The 23,767-nt window shown below is 43.9% G+C and overlaps 1 protein-coding gene across 4 annotated transcripts in view; it reads left to right on the top strand.

The window, feature by feature from the left end:
- The window catches only part of DOK5 (docking protein 5), a 38,612-nt gene extending 22,085 nt beyond the window's left edge, over positions 1–16,527 (top strand). For 2 of the 4 annotated variants that reach the window (XM_042884929.1, XM_042884930.1), the window contains 7 exons: positions 6,962–7,076; positions 7,175–7,294; positions 8,034–8,223; positions 9,086–9,221; positions 13,571–13,633; positions 13,855–13,975; positions 15,199–15,916. In XM_042884929.1, the coding sequence (XP_042740863.1) occupies positions 6,962–7,076; positions 7,175–7,294; positions 8,034–8,223; positions 9,086–9,221; positions 13,571–13,633; positions 13,855–13,975; positions 15,199–15,317 (864 nt within the window). In that variant the 3' untranslated portion in view covers positions 15,318–15,916. The other 2 variants (XM_042884932.1, XM_042884931.1) reach the window with 2 other exon arrangements.
- The last annotated feature ends 7,240 nt before the right edge of the window (positions 16,528–23,767 follow it).

The following is a 23,767-nucleotide window of genomic DNA, read 5'->3' as shown; positions in this document are numbered from 1 at the left end:
CCCAGCGCAGTCTTACCTGCTCTGACGCACGTCACCGCAGCAAATGGTGAAAAATGATGAATGCAGCAAATGTTTTAATAGCACCTGCCTCCTTCACTGGAGTGTTAAATTGTTTCTTTATTGTGCGTGTGTGATGAATTAAAGCACAACCATTACTTCAGTTTATTAGTGGAGGGAGCCTGGGGCGCTTCTTGTGCTGGTCCTGCAGTGGTGCCTCTCAGTCTGAGCTGGAATGGACTGAGGCGTAAGTCATCCTCACCCAGGCACGATTCCTTCTCCCTTTGGAGTCTGGGTTGGAAGTTCAGTGTTTCTGTCACACTGGGGGATCCAGTTTGTTCGTGTTTGGGAACACGAGGGCTGTGTCCTACTCTGCAGCCCTGTGCCAAAGGTGGAATCTTGACATCTTTGCTGCTCCCATCTTGCTGATGTGACGCCACCTCTTCTCCCTGCCCCACGCCTGGGGCTTTCCCACATCATTTTGATGGAGGAAGATTTTCCTGTGTTGCTGCCATCATCCATTGTGGTACCAGTAGTCTGTGGGCTCCTGCAGGAGATGATAACTGCTAGCTTGGCTTGGTGGCTGTGTTTTAGAATGAAGAACATTCATTTGTTGGTTCAGGTGGTTTGGACGTTCAGCTCTTAGACTGCTTTACTTTGTGCTTGCCTGAATCTCCTATGTGTACTTCTGAAAGAAATGCAAGATGGAACGAGTATTTTTATGTAAAACATTCAAATACTTATAATTTAAGTGCATCTCTGCCTGAATTTCTTATTAAACATAATCTAAAGGATCCAGACTTGCAGTTAGTTGGCAAAGTCAGTGACTGGGGAAGTTTAAAACAACAGAAGAAATAATACTTCTGTGTAATATTGACTTTAAATACTTTTTAATCTCCATTTTTTTTTTAACGCAAAAAGGTTGAAGTGCACTAAAATACAGGTCATCTGAAAATGGTCATATATAACTTAAGTGAACTGAAATTTTGCATACTCAAAATTACTTAATTTGGGTCTACAAGGATGAGAAAATAATATGGATCTGGGGTGCAAAATCTGGGCAGAGAATTGCCTTTCAGGTAACTGTATGGATTTCATTTGGTAAATAAAAATAATCATCCACAAATGACCATATGCTTTAGCATGGTGATGTTGGAAGAATGAAGGAATTTGTGTTTCTCCAGGTGATTTTGAACTCTGCAGGGTACCAGAATAATCCTTAATATTCCAACACAAAGCCAACTAATTCCATACTGCTGACAGGACTATGCTGATTCCTTGAGGGGATCTAAGTTTTCATCCCATTGTATTAATCTTGCTTTGAAACAGCAGAAGCAATTTAAACAGTCTGTCTAGTTATGGAATAATCCAGTTGGAAAATTGAATTGTCATTTGTAATTGTTTTCCAGCCTTGCTCATGCAAAACTGTACCAGTGGCAAATTAAATGTTGAAAGTATGACCACTCTGCTTATAACTGACTGTTAAAAATTTATTTTAATGAGTGCTATCACTTAACTCCAAATAAAATGTCTGCTTTGAGGTTTTAAAAGAATTAAAGCAACTCATTGGGGACGTTTTGGTGCCTTTGCCATGCAAGTGTATGTGTTTACCAGCAGATCTTGTGCCATGAATGGAGCTGGGCTGGGATGACTGTGCTGTATTTACCAATGAATTTCCCCTGGTGGGACTGGGATGTTTTGCCTACAGCCCTCTGTTGGGTGAGTTTCCAAGCAGCTGAGAAGCATAAATTCCTTAATTAAGATTGAAACCAAAGATGCATCCAAACCACTGAGCGTGGCAGTTGTGTAGGCAATAAATGTGATCCCTTGTGTTCTGTTCTGAAAGGCTCCCCGTATTTGAGAATTATGTCCTAATTCAAAGGGTTGTTTGAATTCACGAGGCTGCTAGGGCTGTTTTTAGTCAACTGTGTGTTTGGCATGTTAGAGGAGGGGATGGAAGAGGGAAAATATTTTCCAGAGTGTTTCTGGCGATGATGAAGCTCTGTCTGCTTCTGTTGTCGGTCAGGCAGTGAACGCTTAATCCCTTATCCTGATCCAGGATTCCTATCGCACACCTCTGCAAGTTATTTTGGTCTTCAGTCAGGTGTACTTCAGTTGTATGGGTTGTCACCTTTGATGTAAAGGAGCCCTGAAAGCAAAAGGGAGGAAAGGAGTGTGCCAGGGCTGCAACCCTTCTCAATAGAATAACATTCCTCCTGTTCTTTCACTGTTAAATGCTGTTGTGGGCCTGAGATTTGTAGCACATCCAACTTCTTAGAATTAAGCTTATAGATGTACACTAATTTTGGCAAAAAAAAAAAAACAAACCACCTCAAAACTTACTAAACTATGACAACACTTTTACATGTCTAGCAGGAAGAGAATAGCAGCCTGGAATACTGGCAGGTGCTTGGTGTCTGCTCCTGACTCCTTTCCAAAGCCTGGGGAGGGGAAATTAGCTGTCTGCCACTTCTTAGTGTGAATTTGGTGCCAGACAATTTGAACCATCTGTTGCATTCGTGAGAGCAATGGTGAGGCTCTTCAGGCTGCCTGGGTAATGAGAGTGCTCTGTAGCACCTTGCAGGGCAATGCAGCAGGTTGGGTGCCGGGTGGTTTTTGATGAGCTCTCCCTTGGGAGCACAGGTGTGCTGTGGAGGGTCTGCAGTAGGATCTGCTCCTTGGCCAAAGCTGGGCTTTGCAGGAAGGGGCTGTGCTGTGCCACAGTTCTTCTGAAAGGTAAGGACAGCTCCAGCAGTGCAGCCCCAAAAGGAAGAGAGGGCAGTTGCTGCGTTTTTGCCAGCTGCAAAAATCAGGTGCTATGAAGTTGTATTTGGGACCTAAAGCGTGTGTGAGCTGAAAGATTGAATTTGCGGATCTTCTGCATGCTATGACTGCAGCCACAGACTTCAGAAAGCTTCCCAGCGTGCCAGGTTTGCTCCCTCTGTTGTTATCCCTGTGTCCTGTACTGCAGTCTTGGTCTGAAAACAGCCTAAAAGAGATTGGGAAGGGTCATAGGTCAGCCTTGGGGCTGCCTGTCCTGCACACCTGAGGGAGGTATTTTGGTCTCAGCCAGTGCAGTTCTATAGAAACAAATGCCTCCAAGAGGCAAGGAGGATTTTCAGTCTGTGCTATGAAGTGCCATTGTACAAGAGGGCTCCAGCAGTCAGCACAGCACTAAATAACCCCAGAGCTGCCAGTTACTGTAGCTAGCATTTCTCCAAATGCAAACACCCATTTTCCCAGTTCATGGCTAAAACGTTGATATGACGATCAATTAAATTAATGACACAATGCTATTGATTTCAGTACATCCTCGAGATAACACTCAAAGGATGCATCACATACAGTGTTACTAGACCAGGCTGTGGAACGGGGCTCTCAGAAGGAATGCATTCACAGTACGTGGCAGCTGTGCTTTTCAGTGCAGCATTCACAGAGTACATAAGGTGATTCCTGGAAGCACCTGCCTGCAGTGTGCATATTTGGGTTGCTCTCTTTTGCATCCTCCCTGATCCAGCACAAAGTACTTGGAGGTGGGGACAAAGTGTTGAGGAAAGACTTTAGGTTAGAGTCTTGTAACAGCATTAAATAAGGCTTCATTCCAATGAACTGTTGGCTGGTATCCTAGAAAGGAAAGACCACAGTGAATACTGTGAAGGCAATGGTTAAAGGATAAATGATGTTTCTGATAATCTGTGTTGCTTGCTTCATACCACAGTGTGGTTAGAGGGAGTATGACAATAAGGAGCAAATGCAGGAGAAGGTTTAATCAAATGAAAATACTTTTTGTGTTCAAAGGATGAACTCTGGGATTTCAAGCATGAGCTGCACCTTGGAAAATCTGTTGGAATATATTACTCTGCCTTTGAGATTACTGTAGGAAAGTACTTCTTTGTAACTATCTGGCCTTTCAGAGAAATTTATAAGGAAAAAAAGATATTATTTATAAAGGTAATTTATAAGATATAAAAAAGATATTATTGCTGTTCTCAATTCCAAACCAATGAAGCCATTGTGCTCATGCTTATGTTTAATAATTTCTGAAGGGGAACATGGTTGTGCGTTATGCTGCCTTCAGGTCAGGACACCCAGCCGTGTACTTCTGTTCCCTTTGGGTTTTGCTTAACTTCCTTATGGCCCAATGAAGTGACTGTAGCATAGAGTGACTGTCCTCACTGAGGAGAAATTACTACTGTCATGGGCTGCAGGGTGAGGGAAGAGATGCTATGTAATTTCTAGTAATCTTTTCTTGACTGGGAGAACAAAAAAGAGAGGAAAAATGTTGGTTTACAAGTATGACTGTAGCTTCTGTCCTACTCTATGTAATGACCAAATTGGGATAACCAGCTGGTTCTGATGTAAAGCCTTAGACCAGAAAGGGTCACGGGTGTGTTATATTTGGCAGGAGGAGATCTGAATCCCAGTGGCTGGGCTCAGAGATGATGCAGCCTAGAGCTGCAATGTGGATGTGGCACTGAGACACAAGCAAGAGAGCAGGAGGCTTTAGGTTGGTAGGGGTGAGCTGGGGTTGGAGTCTAGGTAAAGGAAGGTGTGATCACAATTTGCTTCTTTTATGTACAAACACAGCAGATGCTTTAATCTCGTCCTTCTCATCTTCCCAGTAGTGCTTTGAACATTCTCACCTGTCTGGCCCAGAGGTACATGACTCAGTTTGATCACAAGTCATTAGTGGTACTGCTGGTTGGTTTGTTTGCTCCCTTTCGAGAGCCAGCAGCCTCCTGTGCTGCCCAGTGCTGCGTTCCCTGGTGGGGCTGCCCTGCAGAGCTGCATGCCCTGTGTGCTCTGGGAGCTGGCAGGGGGCTGGGGCAGTGGCTGGCTGGTCCTGAGCCACCAGCTGCCACTGGATCCCACAGTAGCAAGGAGAAGCAGTTTTCTGTATAAACCTTCTCTGATCATGCTGCTGAGCATCTTGGGATTCATTACACTAGGCACCAATTAGTGTGCTACCCAGCAGCAGGAGTGTTAGACGCCAGATTTTTGGAAATGAGCTTTCAATTAGAATAAATCCTGGATAACTAAATGATTCAGTACCAAAATATACGGCCCAATTCTGCTTATGCTGGCTTCTGTACTCACAGGTACTTGCTCACTCACTGGTGCCAATTTCATTAGCACATCCACTTGCAGAAAATGTGCTCTCTGTAAATGTCAGAATAGTTACTGCCCTGAACAAAAAGTCTAACTTTAGTTTCTTTCCTTATTGCATTTGAATATTTACTGGCAAATGAGAGCTGAACCTGGCAGCTGGCAACTCAAGCTTGACCTGTCATGTACTGAGTACGATGGGAATGAGCCACGACAGATTTGTCATATTTAACAATGAGTTTGTCAGTGTCTTGTTAGCACTGGGGGATGTACTTCCATCACAGGATTTCCTAGAAGAGAGAAAAATCCTCATGCAAAATTAAGCACAATCAGGAAGTCTCGGTTTTGACACTTCTCAAAATCTTGAGCCCAGAGGCTATAAAAACCTGACTCCTAGATTTGGCAGCTCAGCAGAAGACTTGATGTGTTCCCTATGGATGTTTCTTTCATTTTGTTATTCCTGTTGCTAGCAGCTGCAGAGTGAATTTCCAGATCTTAGGTGTGTGGCTTATCTGGGGGATAGGCTGCCCACTGTCTGCTGTCCCTTCCAGTCATTGATCTCCAGGCTCTTGCCTGAAAGTTTGACTTTAACTGTCCATATTCCCTTGCTAAAAGAGAAGAGGCAATAAATTGACTCTAAGGAGAAGGTGATTTAGGGTTTAAGGCCGGAGGGATGCAGTAGGTGTGCTGGGGAACCCAAGGAGCTGTGGGGGATCAGCCCCTTTCTGGACCCTACCGTGAGAAGTTGTGGCAGTTCCCAAATCTTCCAGGTAAGGTGGAGTGCTGCGTTTCTTCCTTTACAACTGCAACCATAAAAGAGCGTTCTGCAGCCCTAATGAGACTGAAGTAATTAAGCACTTTGGTTGCAAAGTACAGCTTTGGGGATGTTTTTCTTAAACTCCTTTCTGTCTCTGCAGTCCTTGGCATGTAAAACGATCAGTGAAGCTATTTCTGATATTTCAGTAGAGCTTCCTGATGCCTTGTCTGGGTATTAATCTTTACACTAAAAAGAATTTAAAAAGTGAAAAATTTCTCTTCAGTCAAATTTATGAACATTATTGATGAGGGTGAGCGTGAAAAGTGGATGCTAGAGCCACATGAGGGAACCATGGCATTTCCTAAAACTCTGTGAGGTAACAGATACATGTTCATTTTTGTTGGATTGAAAGAGATTCCAGTCAGTTTTTGGCAACCAAGCAACAGAAATCTGCATCTTCAAATCTGAGAATTCATTCTGTGAATCTTTAAAGGGAACAAGCTTTCCAACTACTAAAACTGTGATCTTTAAAAAAAAAAATTATTTCAATTTTTCATAGTTATTTTCTCTATGGGCTGTTGTAACAAACCACCAACTTTCCTTAAACGCAGTTTCAGACACTGACTTTACACCATTCTCAGTTTTGTCCTTACGATGGAAGCCATGCTGGAACTGGATTTGCTCCACCAAATGGGAGACTCTTTCAGCTTTCTCTCTTCACCTCCTTTTATTTCTACTGCAACAGGTTGGTCTTCTAAATGTCCTGCCTGTAAGTATTTCTTGAAGTGAGCTTCGATTCTACCTGCATCTTGGCTTAAATCCTGCTTAGGTCAGTTTGCGCTGAAGCTTATGTGGATGAGAGGGAAGTGGAGAATGTCTCCTTCACCATCCAGGCTCTCCAAGTAGATTGCACAAGATGATTCATGTCAAGGCTGTGTTTCCTTGAGGGCAATCAAATATTCTCTCTTTGTCTGTCCTTTGCAGCTCAACATCATTCTTTTTTCAGCTTCTCTGGTCAATAGTGGATATATATCTTTTTAGGTCTTAATTACATCCCCAAATTGTTGGTTTTTTTGGTGTGTTTTTCTTTTTTTCTTCCAGGTCACAGAGCTCAATAACGTGAAGAATATATCACGGATGCCAAAAAGCACAAAGAAGCATGCTGTTGGGATCTACTTTAATGATGACACCTCTAAAACTTTTGCTTGTGAGTCAGGTGGGTAAAATGGCAATGCCCATGAGAACATGAGAGCATCAATTGTGAAATCATAAATGTATTATACCTACACACAGACTTTCTGGGCATTTATACAGAACTTGAGGCAGATGAGTGGTGCAAGGTATTGCAGATGGAGTGTCTTGGGACAAGAATTAATGACATTAGCCTTGGAGAGCCTGACTTGTTGGCATCAGGAGTGGAGAGGGAGCAGAATGGTATGTACATAATGTATTGACTTCTTAAGTCTTTTGTTACTTTATTTTAAAGTCATTTGGACTGCACATAAGAACACAAAAAATAAATTGGTACCAAAAATTGTTTTTTGGTACCAATCAAGAAACCAAGTCCCCCATCCTCTTTTGTTTTGTTTTAATTGCCATCAGAAATAACAAGCATGGTAATAAGGTGCTGTAATTCGGGGCTTTAAAATTATTTTGGAATAGCACTTTTCCTCTCATACAATTTAGCTGACCTTGGAGAGGGAAACTGTATTTTCGTTGTGTGTTTTCTTATACTGTGTCTGTACAACAGTTTCAGCCTCTGACTAGAACTATTTATCAACATTGTTAAAGCAAATAATAAATAACAATAATTGCACTCAAAACCTGAGCTCTGAGCTACTTCATTTTCCTATGCAAATTAATTAATTATATGCACAAAAGCACTTGCAGTGTATTTATTCGTGCACACAGTTGTGTTAATATCAGGATTATGATGGTGCAGTTCTTCTGCATCTCAACACGTTCCCAAGTGTTTGCCCTTTCAGCGCGGTGTTTTGATTGCTCCAAACATTGAGTTAGTTGAGTTGTTGGAAGGAATTGAGTCTTTATTTTTGCAATAATTGTATGAAGTGAAATAAGATCTTTTAATAGAGGTGGAAAATAGGAAATTCCTTTAATGACTTCGACAGTTAACGGGCAGGGATTTTAGACTAACCTTTTGTTTTTCTCCCAGAGAGATTCAATGTGTATTTGATGCCATCCCCTAACTTAGATGTGCATGGGGAATGTACCTTGCAGATAACATTTGAGAATATCTGTCTTTGGGACATCCAGAATCCCAGAGTCAAACTCGTCTCTTGGCCATTAAGTGCCCTCCGACGCTACGGACGGGACCCTTCTTGGTTCACCTTTGAAGCAGGGAGGTAGGTGTGTGTTTGTTGCAGTGCATCACCTTCCTCCATCATTCTGAAGTAGTGGAGAAGGGGGTCCTTGTTTTTGTTAATCACACTCCTGCTTTCCATCTATTATGACAAATGCGTTTATAAGAAATGTAAATGCAGTTCCTCCTTCTAGAGTTGTTGTTCCTTATCGCTTCCTGCAGCTTGAACTTAATGAACTGAAGTCTTTGTGTGGCTGAGGCTGGAGCACCTGTTGATTGAACTAAACTCCCAAATCCTTTTTAAAGGCTGTGGTTGCTTTATTTTAGATAAGCATATTAAAGAATTACAATCGTAAAAGAGAAACACATCGTACAATTAACATATCTGGAAAGAGAAGAGGCATTTAAACGTCCATCCTCTGTACTGCTGAAGAATTTAGTTCTCTCAGGAAAAGGGATGTGTTTTTAGTTCTCTGATTGTGCATGAGCTGTGGTAAGACATTACCGTTGGGATGCTGAGGATAACGTGTTTAGGGTTTCAAGTGAAAGACAAAGCTCATTACAGGCAATATTAAAGCCCTGAAAGGGAAAGAAGGAAAATTAATCCCCTCTTTTAAGTCTAAATTTCAAAAATCTGGGTTTTGTGCATCAACTCTCTAGAGCTCAAGCACTTTCAAGGGTTGTACTCACCTGAGTCTGTGTTTGGCCAAAGTGTGGGTTAAAACAGTAAGATTGTGCTAGGGCTGTTAAAGCCCGTGCAAATAACTTTCTTCAGTTCTTCAACAACCTTTGTTTCATTCTGCTTGTGCAGTGATGGCTCTAAAGCTGCACGGCGCAGTGCTACAGATCCTTGCGAGCAAGTGAAAAATCTCACATCTGGCTCCTGTCTGCTCTCACTTTGGCAGGATGTGCGACACAGGAGAAGGACTGTTCATCTTTCAGACACGAGATGGGGAAGCAATCTATCAGAAGGTTCACTCGGCTGCTCTGGCCATAGCAGAACAACACGAGCGCCTGCTGCAGAGCGTGAAAAATTCAGTGGTACGGCTGTGCGCTCCGCTTGCTATTTCACATAAGTGAGCGATGCCTCAGTGTGACTTCCTTTAGATTCACAGGCAGAAAGCAGTCTGAGTATTGCTCTTAGTAAATTTGTCTCAATTATTATATTTGGGGTAGTGTTTGGATCCTTGAAAAGCAATCCCAGTTAAAAACAACAAGGAAATGTATAGTCTTTGGTATCTGTGGTTGGAAAGCCACAAGTGTGATTTAATACAGAGATGATGAGCTCCCATCAATCCGTAGTTTCCTTTCTTATTAACTTATTCTAATTAGTCACCATCATGAGTTAATGTTAATTGATGCCTACGCTTCAAGCATGACTTGGAATGAATTGTATGGCTTAGGTTAACCTGTGGGAGGGAGGACTACGTGTTTGTCTGATCTCTTGGTGGATGCCTGTTTTTCACAAGTGCTTTTTGTGTCTGAAACTCATTTTATGATGCTCATTACCCCTAGAAAGTATAGGAGTATAAGGTGCACAGTTAACCTACGAACTAAGAACAGATAGTGTGGGATCTCCATGTGTGATGTCAGAAGAAGGTAGTTTGATGGTACTTGTACGTAGCATGTTTCCAGGTCTTATTTTGTATGTTTTCTCATGAATTCTGTGGGGTCAGAAGGAATCTTCTGTTCATCCTGTGTCCACAGTCAGTCTCTACACTGTAGGACTCTCAGACTTTCTAGAATGCATAAAATGTGCAGAATGGACAACTATGGAAGAGCCTGGCCATATGCAGCTTCTCTACTTCAGGCAGTACTAATTGGTTCGTGCAATCTGCAGTCAAAACTGTCTTTTCCTTTCTATGAAAAGCGCTGCTGTTATCCACATCCATGTCTAATCCTTTCAGTAGTTCTACTCATTTCCTGAACTTGAGACAGAATGGAAGTCAAATCTGTGATAGGAAGCTATTTCTCTTAACAGTATAATGAGGAGGAGCAATAGAAAACTATTTTCAAGTGTTCTGACAGACTTTGTGTACTACATAGCTGCTTCAGCCCAACATGCAGCTGGATGGGTCATTCTGTCATCGCTTGTAGAGCAGGTGAGCAAATGAGTGAGAAAGCACAGAAGACTCGAATCTGTTTAGGGGTAATGCAGGCCACGTATGTCCATTTCCAGCAAGGAACAGACCAGTTAGCATGGCAGTTTCCAGTTGGTGCTACCCAGTTAACTTCTGGCTGGTGTCACCTCAGTGAAGCCGTGTTCATGAGGACAGGTACTGACCCAAAGCCTGTCTTGTTCAAGAATGCCCCAAATTCCTTGATTTGAGACAGATGGGAGATGATGTAAGCATGCATCAGTAACTAACTGAAGCAGATTGGAAGTAGCCTAGTCTACGTCAGCGTACATAGCAAACATTTGTAGCACACCAGCATCAGATGGGACTGAGCAAGCTGTTGAGAGCGTGAATTTTGTTTAATAAAAAAAAAAAAAAAAAAGGCAATTCATTAGCTTTTACCTCCTGAAGTGAATAGGTTTTCAGGCTATTTCATATTAGTGGTTTTGCATTCATGTAGTAGCATCTTTAATACATGGTGTCTGACAGCATGCTGTAAAATTTGTTTTACAAGTGCCCATACATTCAACAGATGCACAATTGCTATAGATTTCAGCAGAGAGCAGCTGTACAACCTCAGAAGCTTTTTCATGAACACTGTGTCCAACCACAACCCCTAAATCTAGTTTTATAGACCCAAGAGCACTAAACAGGAAATAAGAACATATTACCGTCGAACTGAAAGCCGTGTAATTTAAGATCTGAATATAACTGCTTCAGACAGGTCCATATGCCCATGAATATAAGTCTCCCAAGTCTGTCATAGAAATGTCTGGTCCCAATATAGTCAGGCTTAGTTCCTTCTTTTGGTTTCAAGGATGCTCAGATTTAGGAGTTCAGACAGAAGATCATTACATTAATGCAGAGATCAGATAGCTGCTTTTGCTGATCACAGGATACCTTGTGAGGGTCATCGTCATTGTTCAGGTTGATTGATTTTCCTGGTACTTTAATTCTGCTTGAACACTTCCAAGGGGAGTCTATATGGAGGCTTGCACTTCACGCCCAGCGGTCTGAGCTGCGTTAGGTTGTTTTTGTCTCCAAGAATTAATAATCCCTTGTGATTTTTTTAATTGTGTTAGTGAAGCTAGAGCTACTATTTACAGAAAAGATAAATAAGAGATGGGAGACACTGGTAGTGAGACATGAAGTCTCCTCTGAGTGGCTTCTGAATCACAGAATCACAAGGTTGGAAACGACCTGCAAGATCATCCAGTCCAACCACCCTCCCATTCCTATTAGTACCACAAGCTACTAAACCATATCTTATAGCTCCTCATCCAGGTGCCTCTTGAACACTGCCAGGGATGGCGACTCCACCACCTCCTTGGGCAGGCCATTCTAGTGCCTGACCACCCTTCTCCTTTCCCCTGGCTGCTGCTACATCAGTGAGGTGAGCATGAGAGACAGGGCTGTGGTGCTCAGCACCTGAGAGCTCCTGGGGGCTGAGCAGTAAGGGGGAGTTGGATGTCCCATGCTGGTAAAGCAAATGGAGCTGCCAAGTTCTGCTGAGCGTGGGCTGTGATGTCTGACACCTCCCCAGCAGCCTCGTGCTCCATAGCTCAGTGTGTTGGTGCAGTGTGGCTGTATCTGCCTGTGGATGCTGCAAGGATTGTAGGAATGAGCGAGGTGGGCTTCCTCAGCCAGAGCCTCCCCCTGACAGCCTGTGGTGTGTGATGGCGTTCTGGTGAGGTCTGATGTGCTGACCAGGGTCTGACATACATTCACAAGTGGGCTTTGGTTGTTTTGCTTTCCAGTGAATTCAAAGATTTCTTTTTTTAAAGAAGGAAAGAGCAAATTCTGCTTAGCGATGCATGAAGCTGTTCTGGTCAGTGGCAACTGACCTTGTCCAGCTGCTCCTTTTCTGCATTGCCAGACAAAGAAATGAAAATACCTATTCAAATTGCAGGCATATTTTCTTTCCTTTTCGAGCAACCTTCAAAGCTAACTCGGAAGAAAGCTAACTCTTAAGCAGGCAGTGGTTTTGCCTCCTGTGCTAGTTTCACTAATTGCTAAGAAGAGAGTGAGAAGCTGTGGATTAGGTGCACTCCAATTAACAAGTTATTCGTTATATTAATGGTATGTGGAGTTCTATGTCTTGCTTGATCCTCTGCTTGCAGCCACTGCCCATGCATGCTCCAGCACGGAGTTCTGGCTGGCTTTGACCTGCTTATGGTACTCGGTGCCTCTGTGGAATAAAGCCAGGCCATTAGCAAGCAATTCCTGCTTCCTCGGTTGCCACAGAGATACAGTGGGCTAATTGTGAGAATGAAATCCATCATCATTACAGCTGCTTTTGCTCACAGTCTGAGGTGTTTTGATGAAGTGCTATGTATTCAGGACATAACATATTTGTTCTTTTCCCCAGCTGTGGGTTTTCTAATTCTTTCCCATGCTGATTGAGATCAGGTCAGGCATCTCTTCTGCCCCTTCTGTGTCTTTATCTTCTTTCTCAGGCAGTGTGTTTTTCTCCACTGATACCCTCCTGGCTGTCCTCCTGGTAGCTGGGCTGTGGCTCAAACCACCTGAGTTTGCTGCCCGACTCACTTGTGAGTGCACCAGCCTAGAAGTGCCATCAGTGAGGAAGCACGTTCTGCTCCGGCTGTGGGACTCTCGTTGTTTGTTTCCATGGAGCTGTTGTGTGTGGTGACACCACGAGTGATGTTGGGGCTTCAGTGATGGAACTGTGATAAATACTGTGTGGTGGAGGTGGCAGCTCGTGCTGTGCAGTGACTCACCCTTCCGACATGGGGGGTGTGTGTTCTAAGAGCAAAGGTTGATCTGGGTTTGCTTTTGTTTTTGTTTTGATTTCCCTTGACGTTGCAGGCACAGCATCCACCATACAGAGGGAGTTTGAGGGTTTTGGCCCCTCTAAAGAACCTCAAAATGGCTCTTCAGTAACAGGCAGCTCTCTTGTAAAAGGTTCTGTCACCTCAGGTTTTGTGAAACTATAACGTAAGAGCTTTCTCTTTTCCTGAAAAGCATTTTTATAAATAGAAAAGATCAAGTACAGGTTTGGTATCTTCAAACTAATGTTTTTCTGAGCTTTGGAAAAAAGAGAATTTTAGTTCTACTATGAAGTTTATGATAAAACCCAGATATTATTATCAGCCAGCATATGCATACTACTGAATTCATGTGAAACATGTCTGATCAGGTTCTTGGTGTGCTGAGGTTGTACGTAGCTTTGGGAAGCTGCTTACGTAGTTGCTGCGTAGCTGTCAGAGGAGGAGCGTTTTTCTGCCTCCCACTGAACCTCAGTTTCTGTTTCAGCTACTTGAGTTAGACCTCCCTGCAGAGGCAGCAGTGCTGGCGCAGGAGCAGGGCAGCACGAAGGTGAGCTCTGGTGTGCAAAGCAGCGTGACTTCCTAACGTGTGGTGTGTGCCCCCAGCCTAACCCCGAGTCAGTCCCTGCTGGCTGCAGGATGGGCAGATGGACAGAGGGTGACGCTGTGCTGAAATGCCATTAGAAATCTTTTCAGGCAGTGGTTGCGCTCTTCCCTGAGGACCTTCAGTGTGCACAACTGCTTCCTTCATATCTGTTTACTGCTTTACAGCTTCAGATGAAGATGAGTGAGCGAGCCGTGTCCCTCAGCACCATGGTGCCCCTGCCCCGCAGTGCCTACTGGCAGCACATCACACGGCAGCACAGCACCGGCCAGCTCTACGGCCTGCAAGGTAAGGAGGAGCTGGGGAGGGCTGCTGAGGCAGGGCAGTGTCTCTCCATCTCTCTGAACAATGATGCTCAGTCTCAGCCAGTTGCCACTGCTGTCGAATTAATGGAGGGAAGTGCTTGTCCAACCTGAGTTGGAGAGGTTAGCATCAGAAGGATGCTTGTCTTGCTTTTCAGTGGAGGGGTGACTTCATGGCATGGTTTTCTCTCTAGATCTGTGTGACAGGGACAGCAGGTCCCTGGGCCAGAAAAGGGGAAAGGGAATGAAAAGGAAAAAAAGAGAAATGGCAATGATCTGAGGAGGAAAACAAACTTTGTTTAATAATTAGGATTGAAACTAATAAATAGATGACAGTTTCTGAAAAATTGAAGTTCTTACTCTGAGCCATCAGGGAGCAAAGAGAGTCTCTTGACTTCCACTCAGTTTCATTTTTCCCTCTCCCTGGAAGATGGAAATGAAAAGTGAGGTCTTCTGGGATCTGTAGTTAAACCATGGAGGCGAGAAGCTGTGGTGAAGCTGGGTCCACTCCTGGTCCTGGACTCGGTCAACAGTTTATGCCTAATATGTCCACAATTAATGTAAGGCAGGACCTTACTGAAGCTAAGAAGGCCTAAAACAATAACTTACCGAAGGTCCGTACCGGCAAGGCGTCATGGTGTGGAGACGTGAGGGATCTCCGTGCAGGCACAGCTCCGGGTGGGCTGCGAGGTTTTTCCGGAGGGCTTCTGTCCCGGCTGCGCTCCGCGGTCCCCGGGGGCCATCTAGTGGCACCGCGCTCCCCGAGCTGTGGGATGGGCTGCAACTGGTGCTGGTGAGCTAGGAAGGAAGGAAGGAAGGAAGGAAGGAAGGGTCGGGGTACGCAGAAGAGACCCCGGAGAACAGACGGGACGCGTGGTGCAGGTGAGGCAGCGCGATGCTGAGGGGCAGAGCTGTGGCTGGCTGCGGCTTTCTTCTCGCAGTGTGTAGACGGATGGAATAACGCTGTGCTTGGGAAATCTTACAGAGATGGTGATTTGATTTATTCATTTATAGCTTTTTTTTTTTTTTTTTTTTTTTAGTCCTTCAGGTAGGAGGAGAAGCAATGATTCTTAGATACTCATTTTACACGTTTAAATTAAGCAGGAGGCTCCGACCTCTGCAGAGCACGGAGTGTCAGCGGTTGTAGTTAGAAATCCAGGGCTGACACCCGACACAGGCGGCTACGCTCCATTCTCATCCCTCTGGCAGGAACAGCTCGTCGTTTTGTCCCGTTCCTTTTTTCGAACGCTAGAGGGGGCATGCAGCGCGTGGAAAGCCCCAGCGAAGCCTCTGCCGTGTTTCGGACGGAGGGAAGAATAACGCAATAGAAGCAGCACGCGAACGCCTGTTGGCGCTGGTTCGTACCGGGATGCGGGCAGGCGATGCTGTGACACGCGGGAGCGGCGCTGAGCCCGTCAGGCACTGCTATGGCTGTGCCTCGGTGTATTTTTAGTTATTAGTGCAGTCATTCAGCACTGTGTTGACTCAGTGTAAACAGACTGTATGGGGACAGACCACTCGTTTTGTATTTAGAACAGCTTGTTAAACTGGAAAGGGGATCCTTGGAGGTTGTGGTCATGAGAAAGCAGTAGAAGTCTTTGAAAAGTCCTGGTCTTTGAGAAGGGAAAAATAAAGCCGTGCAGGCAGTGCTGTAATCAGGATAGATGGTGAAGTCGTCTCTTTCGGCTGTCGGGGACTGTCCCAGTGCCACCCTGAGCATCTCCAGTTAAAGCACATTGCCCAAAGCTTCAAATGCTTCAATTCATATTGAAAATCTGAGTGGAGCTGTTTCTGAGATGAAGCAGCAGGTTAATTATACCTCTCCCTACTTTAAGGACGTAAGCTGTAGTTCACATAGTGATCTACAGGGCGCTGAGTACAGTCGCTGTGCCTCACTGAGCACTGTTCTGTTTTTCATCCTGGCACACACCAGATGTCTCAAGCCCTGTGAAGCTCCATCGGACAGACACGTTTCCAGTCTACAGATCAGATCATCGATAAAGGGCTGCCAAGAACTTTACAAACTCTTTGTCTTCTGATGTGCTGCCCTGGTACCGGGATGACACGGATGATGCAAAGCGAGGATAGAAACACTGAGAAGTGTGGGCTGGCTGGGAAGTTACTGCAACACAAAGGTGGCGTGTTGTCTTTTGTTTTGTTTTTCTTTCCAACTTTGCCAAAAGTTAAAATGATTCTGTAGAGACTGGGGGTGGGAACAAAACCATCTCACCCTGCAGTGGTTCTTTTCTATCCTACAGCTGGACAGACAAGTTGCTCCCTAAATATTTCCAAATGTTTTTGTATGATACCTATGTTGTAAATAGAAGACTCTCCTGTTGTAGTGTGGTTTCATCCTGTCCGTTACAGCTGTCATCCTTGTTTGTAATGCTTATCTTCAGTTCTTAACGTGACTGTTCAGCATAACCCCCGACCTTTGAAATAGTGGCCAGTTTTAAGCAGCTGTTGGATTTCAATCTTTTCCTGTTTGAACCCCGATGGAGACTTGGTTTGTTTCTATTAAAAGCTCACTCTCTGTCATCTGTTTCCTGTATTTATTTCCATCCCTGTAAATGTTTGAAATAAAAGCAATTCCCAGTTAATTGGTGGCGCAGCGCTTCATGTTGTTACCATCAGCACAGTGAGCAGAGCTGCTGCAAAGCCAAAGGGGCAGCGGGGGGGGAGAGGGGGGTGAGGGTCCCCCCTTCCATCTCTAATGACAGCTCCTCTCATTGAAGTGTGAGGGAGCAGACTGAGCAGGACTCTCACAATGCTACACAGCAGAAGATTTTCCTGTTTTGTGACCGTAACCCCAGCATCTACCACTGCTATACAGGCACCTTAATTCAAGAGAAGAAAAAGACTTCCAAATTAGCTTGGTTGGTTTTTGCACAGTGGCCAGAAGAAAAGAGGATAGAAGGCTGTGATTATCCTGATTACAAGTGAAGCCCTGCATTTAACTGAATGTGTTTAAGTCATTAAGTTTTGCTTGCTTGATGGGGGGGCATAAGTAAATTGTTTCATCATTTCAGTGGAACAGCTGTATTTCTGTGGGTTGTTTTTTTTTTAATGTTTGGACTGTTGTTGATATTCAGAATTAAAATTGTTAGCATTTAATTCTGCTTTCCTTCTCACACCTTGCAGCAGAAAAGCACAATTAATATTTAAACAGGTGAACAACTCTTGAAGCTTGTGACTCGCAGCCAGAATGTCGTTAATTTAAATAATCACTCAGATAAATGAATGCAGTAAGAGTTTGTATCCCAGTCCTGCTGCTGAGCAGATCTGGAAAATGCATGATAATAACGGCGCTGCCTCAGGCTCTGGGGTCTGGGTCACGGTGTGGTGTTTCTGTGTATTCATTAACTTTCACAAGGGCAGATTGATCTTCTGTTCTTCAGGAGCAGTAATGAACCATTTTCTTATTTTTAGGGAATATTCTATCACTGCTTCTGGCCATGTAGCACTTAAAGACAAGCTGTTTGCAAACAGGAGGTTTTAATTAGAACTTGGGTCTCAGCTGCATTGATTGCACTGTGCTTCTTGGGTATTTGGGATTTACAAGTGCCAGGAAATCAACTTGCCAGGGAGAAGGTTTGTGTTGTGGTGGTTTTCTCTCCAGCATGTAGCCCACACACCCTTCTGTTTTCTGACAAGCCTGTAGAAGGGCCTTAGCTGCAGACATGCAGGCTGGGTGGTTCTGGGTTTGGGTATCTCCCCAGCTCTCTGCCTTCTAAATGCTCTGGAAACATTAGAAATAGAAGATGTGAGGGGTTTGGTTTGTCCTAGGCTGACTAAAGTAAATGCACAGCCTCTCTTTGAGGTGAATGCCTGCCCTATCTCTCATTTCTCTGGTTGCCATTCCTTACTGTCTTGTCCTCTGCTTTTACATTCTGCTGAGAGCTTAAAGCTAGCATACAGCCTGCAGAACTGGACAGGCTGCTTCTGTGTAGTGTGTGAAATCGTGCTTACATGAAATTACAGCTTTCAAGAAGATATTGTCCACATTTTGAGATCACTGGATAAAAGTCAGTACAAAATAGAAGAGCACTGGCAATGAGAAATTCACTTGTTAATTTAATTTATCCTATCTCACTTACTGACTGAGTAGAGGGCTTAGTTTTACAGAGTGAGATGAAATATCTACAGACCAAATGATACAGAAAACCTTTTGTGCTGAAGGCATTGCATGCTCTCAGAATATATGGTCCATAAAACTGAAGTAAATAGTTGCATAAATATTTATTTCTCCATAAACGTGTAATGATGCGCCTGAAAGCCACACAGTATTAATGGTGCATGATCTCTATTTTTGGCACATTTAGTCAAATTAAAGCATACCTACATTTAGCATAAATGAAGCACATAACTATAGCTCTGCAATGCAGGAGGGGAAAAGATAGCAATGTCAGACTGATAGCTGCTCTGCCAGCTGTGAAGGATGCGGAGCTGCAGCTGCTGGAGGGCTCTGCTGTCCCTTTGGTGCCATTGAAATCTGACCTACTGAAAACCACACTTGAGTTTGGGAACTATGTCACTTGGGTAGAGTTCTGTGTTGGGTTTAGCTGGAGTTAATTCCCAGCTCATCTTTCTGAGGCTGCTGGCGCAGGCCATCCAAAAGCAGAAGCACCAAGCAAGGGCAGCGATCTCTTTCAGTGTTGGTGCTGAGCTGTGGTGGCTTATGAAGATTGCTGAGTCGTGGTGTGCAGCTCTGCCTGAGTCAGAAGTGAAACAAAGGGAAGGTAGGTGATAACGTTCAGGGGTGAATTCTGAAAATAAACCTTTGCATGAATCATTATCAAGAGCACTTTTGGTTTTGTGTGTTACTCAAGTTTATTTTGTTTCACTTTATTGTTGCCAAACAAGGGTAGGACTGCCCATTAACTTCAAACCAATTAGGCTTGTGTTGTTTCATCACTGACAAAGGCTTTTTCATGCCAGGTGGGGAGAATTGGGCTGGAAAACACTTGTCTGTAAGATAACTGGAATTAAGAACCCTTGGGTAGAGGCACTTGTGGAAGATTGTTTTGTGCTTTTGTTTGTATTCTTTCCCTGGGGATTCTCCGTCCTGCTGCAGTGTGTTGTTTTACTGAGGAGCAGGCGTTTAAATCAGAGCACCAAGCAGATGACATCAGGAAGGGTTGGTTGTTTCTGGTGTCAGAGCTCCAGGCTTTCTCCTGGAGCTGCGCAGCCCCAAATAAAACCTGACATTTGAGCAAACCCAGGTGATGTTTGTGTTATTTGCAATAGTCACCTCCTGATTCAGCTTTACACTGGGAAATTGAACAACTGAGCTGCTGAAGGCAGCAGGAATCCTTTCCTCTGGAGTAGCTGGGCTGTGGTCAGGCAAGCTTCTGTTAACACCCTTGGGACTCATCACCAAACAGCAATGGCATTATTACCAGCTGTCACTGCTGATGTCCATGTGAGCGTTAGGTCTGAAACACACAACACAAATCAAGAAATCCAAGTCCAGTGAAATAAGAAAAGAAAATCCTGGGAATGGAAGGTTCACATTACAATTTTGAATCTATTTGAATCTACTGATAGGCTGGTGGTGCTTCTTTATGTATTATTTGGTGATATCACTGCTAGTTAATTTGTTTGGTCAAGATTAGGGGATTCTGAAGAATAATGCTATCTTTTTATTAACAGTATTTATGTAATGCAGGTTGGGATGCCAGAGAATGAGCCATGCTACATTTACATGCAGGCTGGAAGCCCCAGAAACAAGAATGTTGAGTTACTCATGTTATTTTACTAGCATCGAACCCAGCTACATGCTGATAACTTAAATATCCATTTCCTCCCTTCGCAGCATAGATCGAAGATAGAATTCATTCCATCAGGGAAGCACCCTCAGGAAATCCAGAGCTGTTGGCTGCAGCAAAGCTGAGCATAAAACACCTTTGGATCTATCAGTATGTGTGTCGTTCCTGATGAGAGTCTTTAATCACCCCCACCTGATCTGGAGAGACAGGAATCTCCTGTTTTTTCTTTGCAGAATGAGTGGTGCAGATTTTTATTATTTTATTGAAATTTTTTACTTTATTATTTTTAATAAATAGAATCAGCACTCAGTATATCCTGTATACTGTATACCAATATGACCAGTAACTAACTGCCCTTGCAGTAGACATAGTATGCAGTTTGGTTTTGTGCGTGGTCAGATGTGGCAATTGAGCCAAGGGGAATGATGAGACACGAAAGCCGTCGCTGCCTTGTGGAAACCTGCAGATTGCCAATAATTTAATAAAACATGTGCTGCCTTAGATCAAATACTCCTCCTTTTGCTCTGCAATGAAACTGTGAGATCTGAGCAGGAGGAGTGCTGAGACATTGTGCTTTCTGAATCAGGAAATTGCTGAGTACCTACAATCATCAGCTCCTTCGCTTATTCTTGGTAGCGGGGCGTATCTGTGTTTAAATAGATGTTATGGTTCTGGCTGTAAGCAGGAAATGAAAAATAAAGTAGAAAGAAAAAAAAAAACCAACAACTCCATTGGAACAGAAAAATAAAAGCAGATGATTTCCAACCAACTGTTAAAAAGTGAGGCACTGAATTTTAGAATATAAAATGCAAAGCCAATACCAAGAGCTGCTCTTGCTGGTGGCACTGCTGGGGCTGGCAGGGGAGCTGGGCAGTGGGCTGATGGCTGCAGCATGGCACACACGCAGCTGTCCTGTGTATTATGAGCACCTGCAGGGTGAGTTCACATAGGGAGCGAATGATGCAGTGCATCACTATGTGGTACTGACACCTTTCAAATTATACATGCCCAATATTTATATCGATTGGTTGCAGAACGAATGCTTCAAAACTAAATTCCCATTTTGGTTGCTCTGTAAGGCGCACAATTGATGGCCCAGTGATTCTTCCTGTTCCCTTTCCTCCCAGCTCCAACCAAGCAGAGCAGATGGTTACATTTACTGCTTCACCTCAGAGCACAGAGGAAGGCGCTGACTCTGCCATTATGCACTGAAATCCACATCTGACCCCAAGGACTGCGGCAGGAGCAGAGCCAAATAAGAGCCCCATTCATTAACATGATCTCATTCCCACAGGTGTGATTTTGCTGTTTCTTCCCTGGAATCTGCAGACTTTGGGTTGGTGGTAACCAGTCAGTTTCCTTGTGGGAATGGGCTGAGTGGAGAAACTTGTGGGCTGTGAATTCATGAAGATTTTTCTTGGATTTATTACAGATAACATTCATGCTTATTTGCTATTAAGTATGAGGGAGGTTGTTTTGTGTTGTGGTGTGCTTTCCATTCCTTGAAGGATGCACGTTACATAATTCTTTTCATGCTGCACTCAAAGTTAATAGGCTAATTAATTTGGTGCCAAAGCCTAGCAAGAATACTTAAATCTCATAGCATAATCGTGCTGGGGTCAGGTAAGGTGATGGTTGTGGCTTTGCTTCTGTATCTCCTATAGGACTTAGTGGTATGAATTACACAGAGTGATGCCATCAGAGGGGCTGCTCAGTGCAGAGCCCAGCAGTGGAAAGGCACAGCCCTGGGTCACACAGTGTGCACATGGCAGGAGCGTGGTGCTGTGTGTGCAGGCAGTGGCTCCAGGTGACTCTCCATGCACTGAAATGTCTGCCTTTGGGCAGCAGAGATTGAATCCCTGGAGTAATGAAAGTGCCAAATGCAAAATAATATCAAATGCCTCCTTTATTTTGATAACAAATGTGCTCAGGAAGGTTATAATGCAGCTGAACGACCGGCACACCTTCACAATGACAGTGGTAGGAGCAAAGGACCAGCATGGCTCTTGCAGTGACTCTCTAGCAGCAGGTGGGGACTTGTTGCACTCTACAGACTCAGCTCCAGTGACCCGGTGGGGTAAAGCAGCTGAAATCCACTCCCCAGGAAACTTCACATCTATGGGTGGAAAGCTGCCGTTGCTGCTTATCTGCCAGCTGGAGTCTCTGTGAGCTGTATTTCTTTCTTGAGCTTGTTACCTGATTTCAGTTCTGTCAGTGAGATGATTCCCAAATACCCTGGGGGATGTTGTTCATTCGGGGTGTTCATTGTCTGTAAATGCCCCCAGCCCCATATATTTGTTTTCTGCAGACTCGAGTCTGAAAATGAAGCAATAAACTCTGCAGTTTGTTGTGGCTGTGCAAAATCTGCAATCTGATTTATTAATTCACCTGTTCTGAGGGTTTTGTTTTCAGTGCTGTCTGCTGCAGTTCAAAGGGTCCTCTGTGTTTCCTTTTCAGTATTTTCCCCCTAAAGCTACAACTGTTTTTTCCCAAATGCACTGTTCATGCCATTCACCTGTCATCAGCTCTTCCACAACCCTAAATAACCCAGCAACAAACAACCCCCAAACAAAAGCAAAGATCTTGATAGATGTAAATTATTACCACTTTTCAGAAGTCATCTTGGTCTGCTCGTGATTTCTAACCTCATTAACAATAGTACTGAATAGTATGAAAGGACTTCTTTGCACATTTGACATAAAGGACTTCTATAATAGAAGTGGTAGTGAAGGAAATGTCATTTTAACTGTTTGGGTTTGTCCTTAGGATTTATCTTTGCTGTGGGCTTAAAGTAGTCTTGCCCGCATTTCCCTCAAACTCCTCTACCCTCTCTGCCTGTGCTCCAGGGTCCTTTTACAGGACTGGAGCACAGGCAGAGGAAGAACAAACATCAGAGGCAAATCATGCAACCAATTGCATCCTACTTGGCCTTCATACAGATCGTGGTACTGTTACCTGTGAAAGGTACTGACTTCAGATAAGGAGCATTTCCATCACCAGTGTGGAAGAGAATAATTTTTTGGTCCCAGAACCCTCCTTTGATGACACTTAAGTGCACCACGCTCGTCTCCTAACTGCCAAATGTCTCTCCAGGAAACTCATTTTGAGTTCTCCCATTAGAACTCAGTGTTACTCGGAAATAAGTGTTCTGCTACTGGGTTCTCAGGGATCACTGTGGATAGCTACCCTACAGAGATGCTATCAGCGTCAGATAAATGCATTGCAGTCCAAGAAGCACGCTGTATACTTTGGCTTTTTGGTAAATATTGATGTTCCTTATTCAGTAGAACACAAAAAATTAGGTTTCTTAACTGAGCTCTATCAGTCTCCCATAAATATTTCCCGTTCCTTTGGACTGTTTAAGTATACACAGTGAAAGAACATTTTTTAAGTGCCTGAAATGCCTCAGTGTTATACACTGAATAATAAAGAACAACAGAATTTTGTCTCTTTCAAAACAGAACAGTGAATTTTGCCTGGAATACTGCTGACCCTTTTGAGGCATCTGGTTGCCAACATAATGGGTCTCGATGGGGATTCATAGCTATTATTTTTCGAGCTACAGTTTAAAATTTGGAAGTCATACAACAAAATGTTTTCCCAGGCTCAGACGCCTCAATAGTCTTAAAAGTGATCAGGTGGAGGCCACACAAAGACCAAAATTAACTGCAAATCCCACCAACTCACAACCTTCAAGTAAAGTAATCCTGAAGCAGTTTTTGCTTTATTTCCTGAAAGTGAAGGCTTTAACTCTTCTCTCCTTCTGTGCTGCAAGGTCCCAGGTAGGTTTGGGAGTAAGAAAAATCAGGCTGAGGGTTTCAGGCAAATCTGAGGGAAATGAGAGGTGGAATGTAGCGTGTGGCACACTGTGCCATCCTCTGGGATTATATTGGACAGAACTGTTTGGGTGCATAAACAAAACTGTCTGCAAGCAGTGGCTGCTTGTTGGCTGGTCTGTCTGTCCCTGCTGAGACATCTGAGAGGGAGGGAGGAAGTATTTCTGTGGGATC

This window comes from Lagopus leucura, unplaced genomic scaffold (assembly GCF_019238085.1).
Source record: "Lagopus leucura isolate 7727_CA_CO unplaced genomic scaffold, USGS_WTPT01 Super-Scaffold_100047, whole genome shotgun sequence".
NCBI classification, from domain to species: Eukaryota; Metazoa; Chordata; class Aves; order Galliformes; family Phasianidae; genus Lagopus; species Lagopus leucura.
This window is presented reverse-complemented; position numbering and strand designations above follow the sequence as displayed.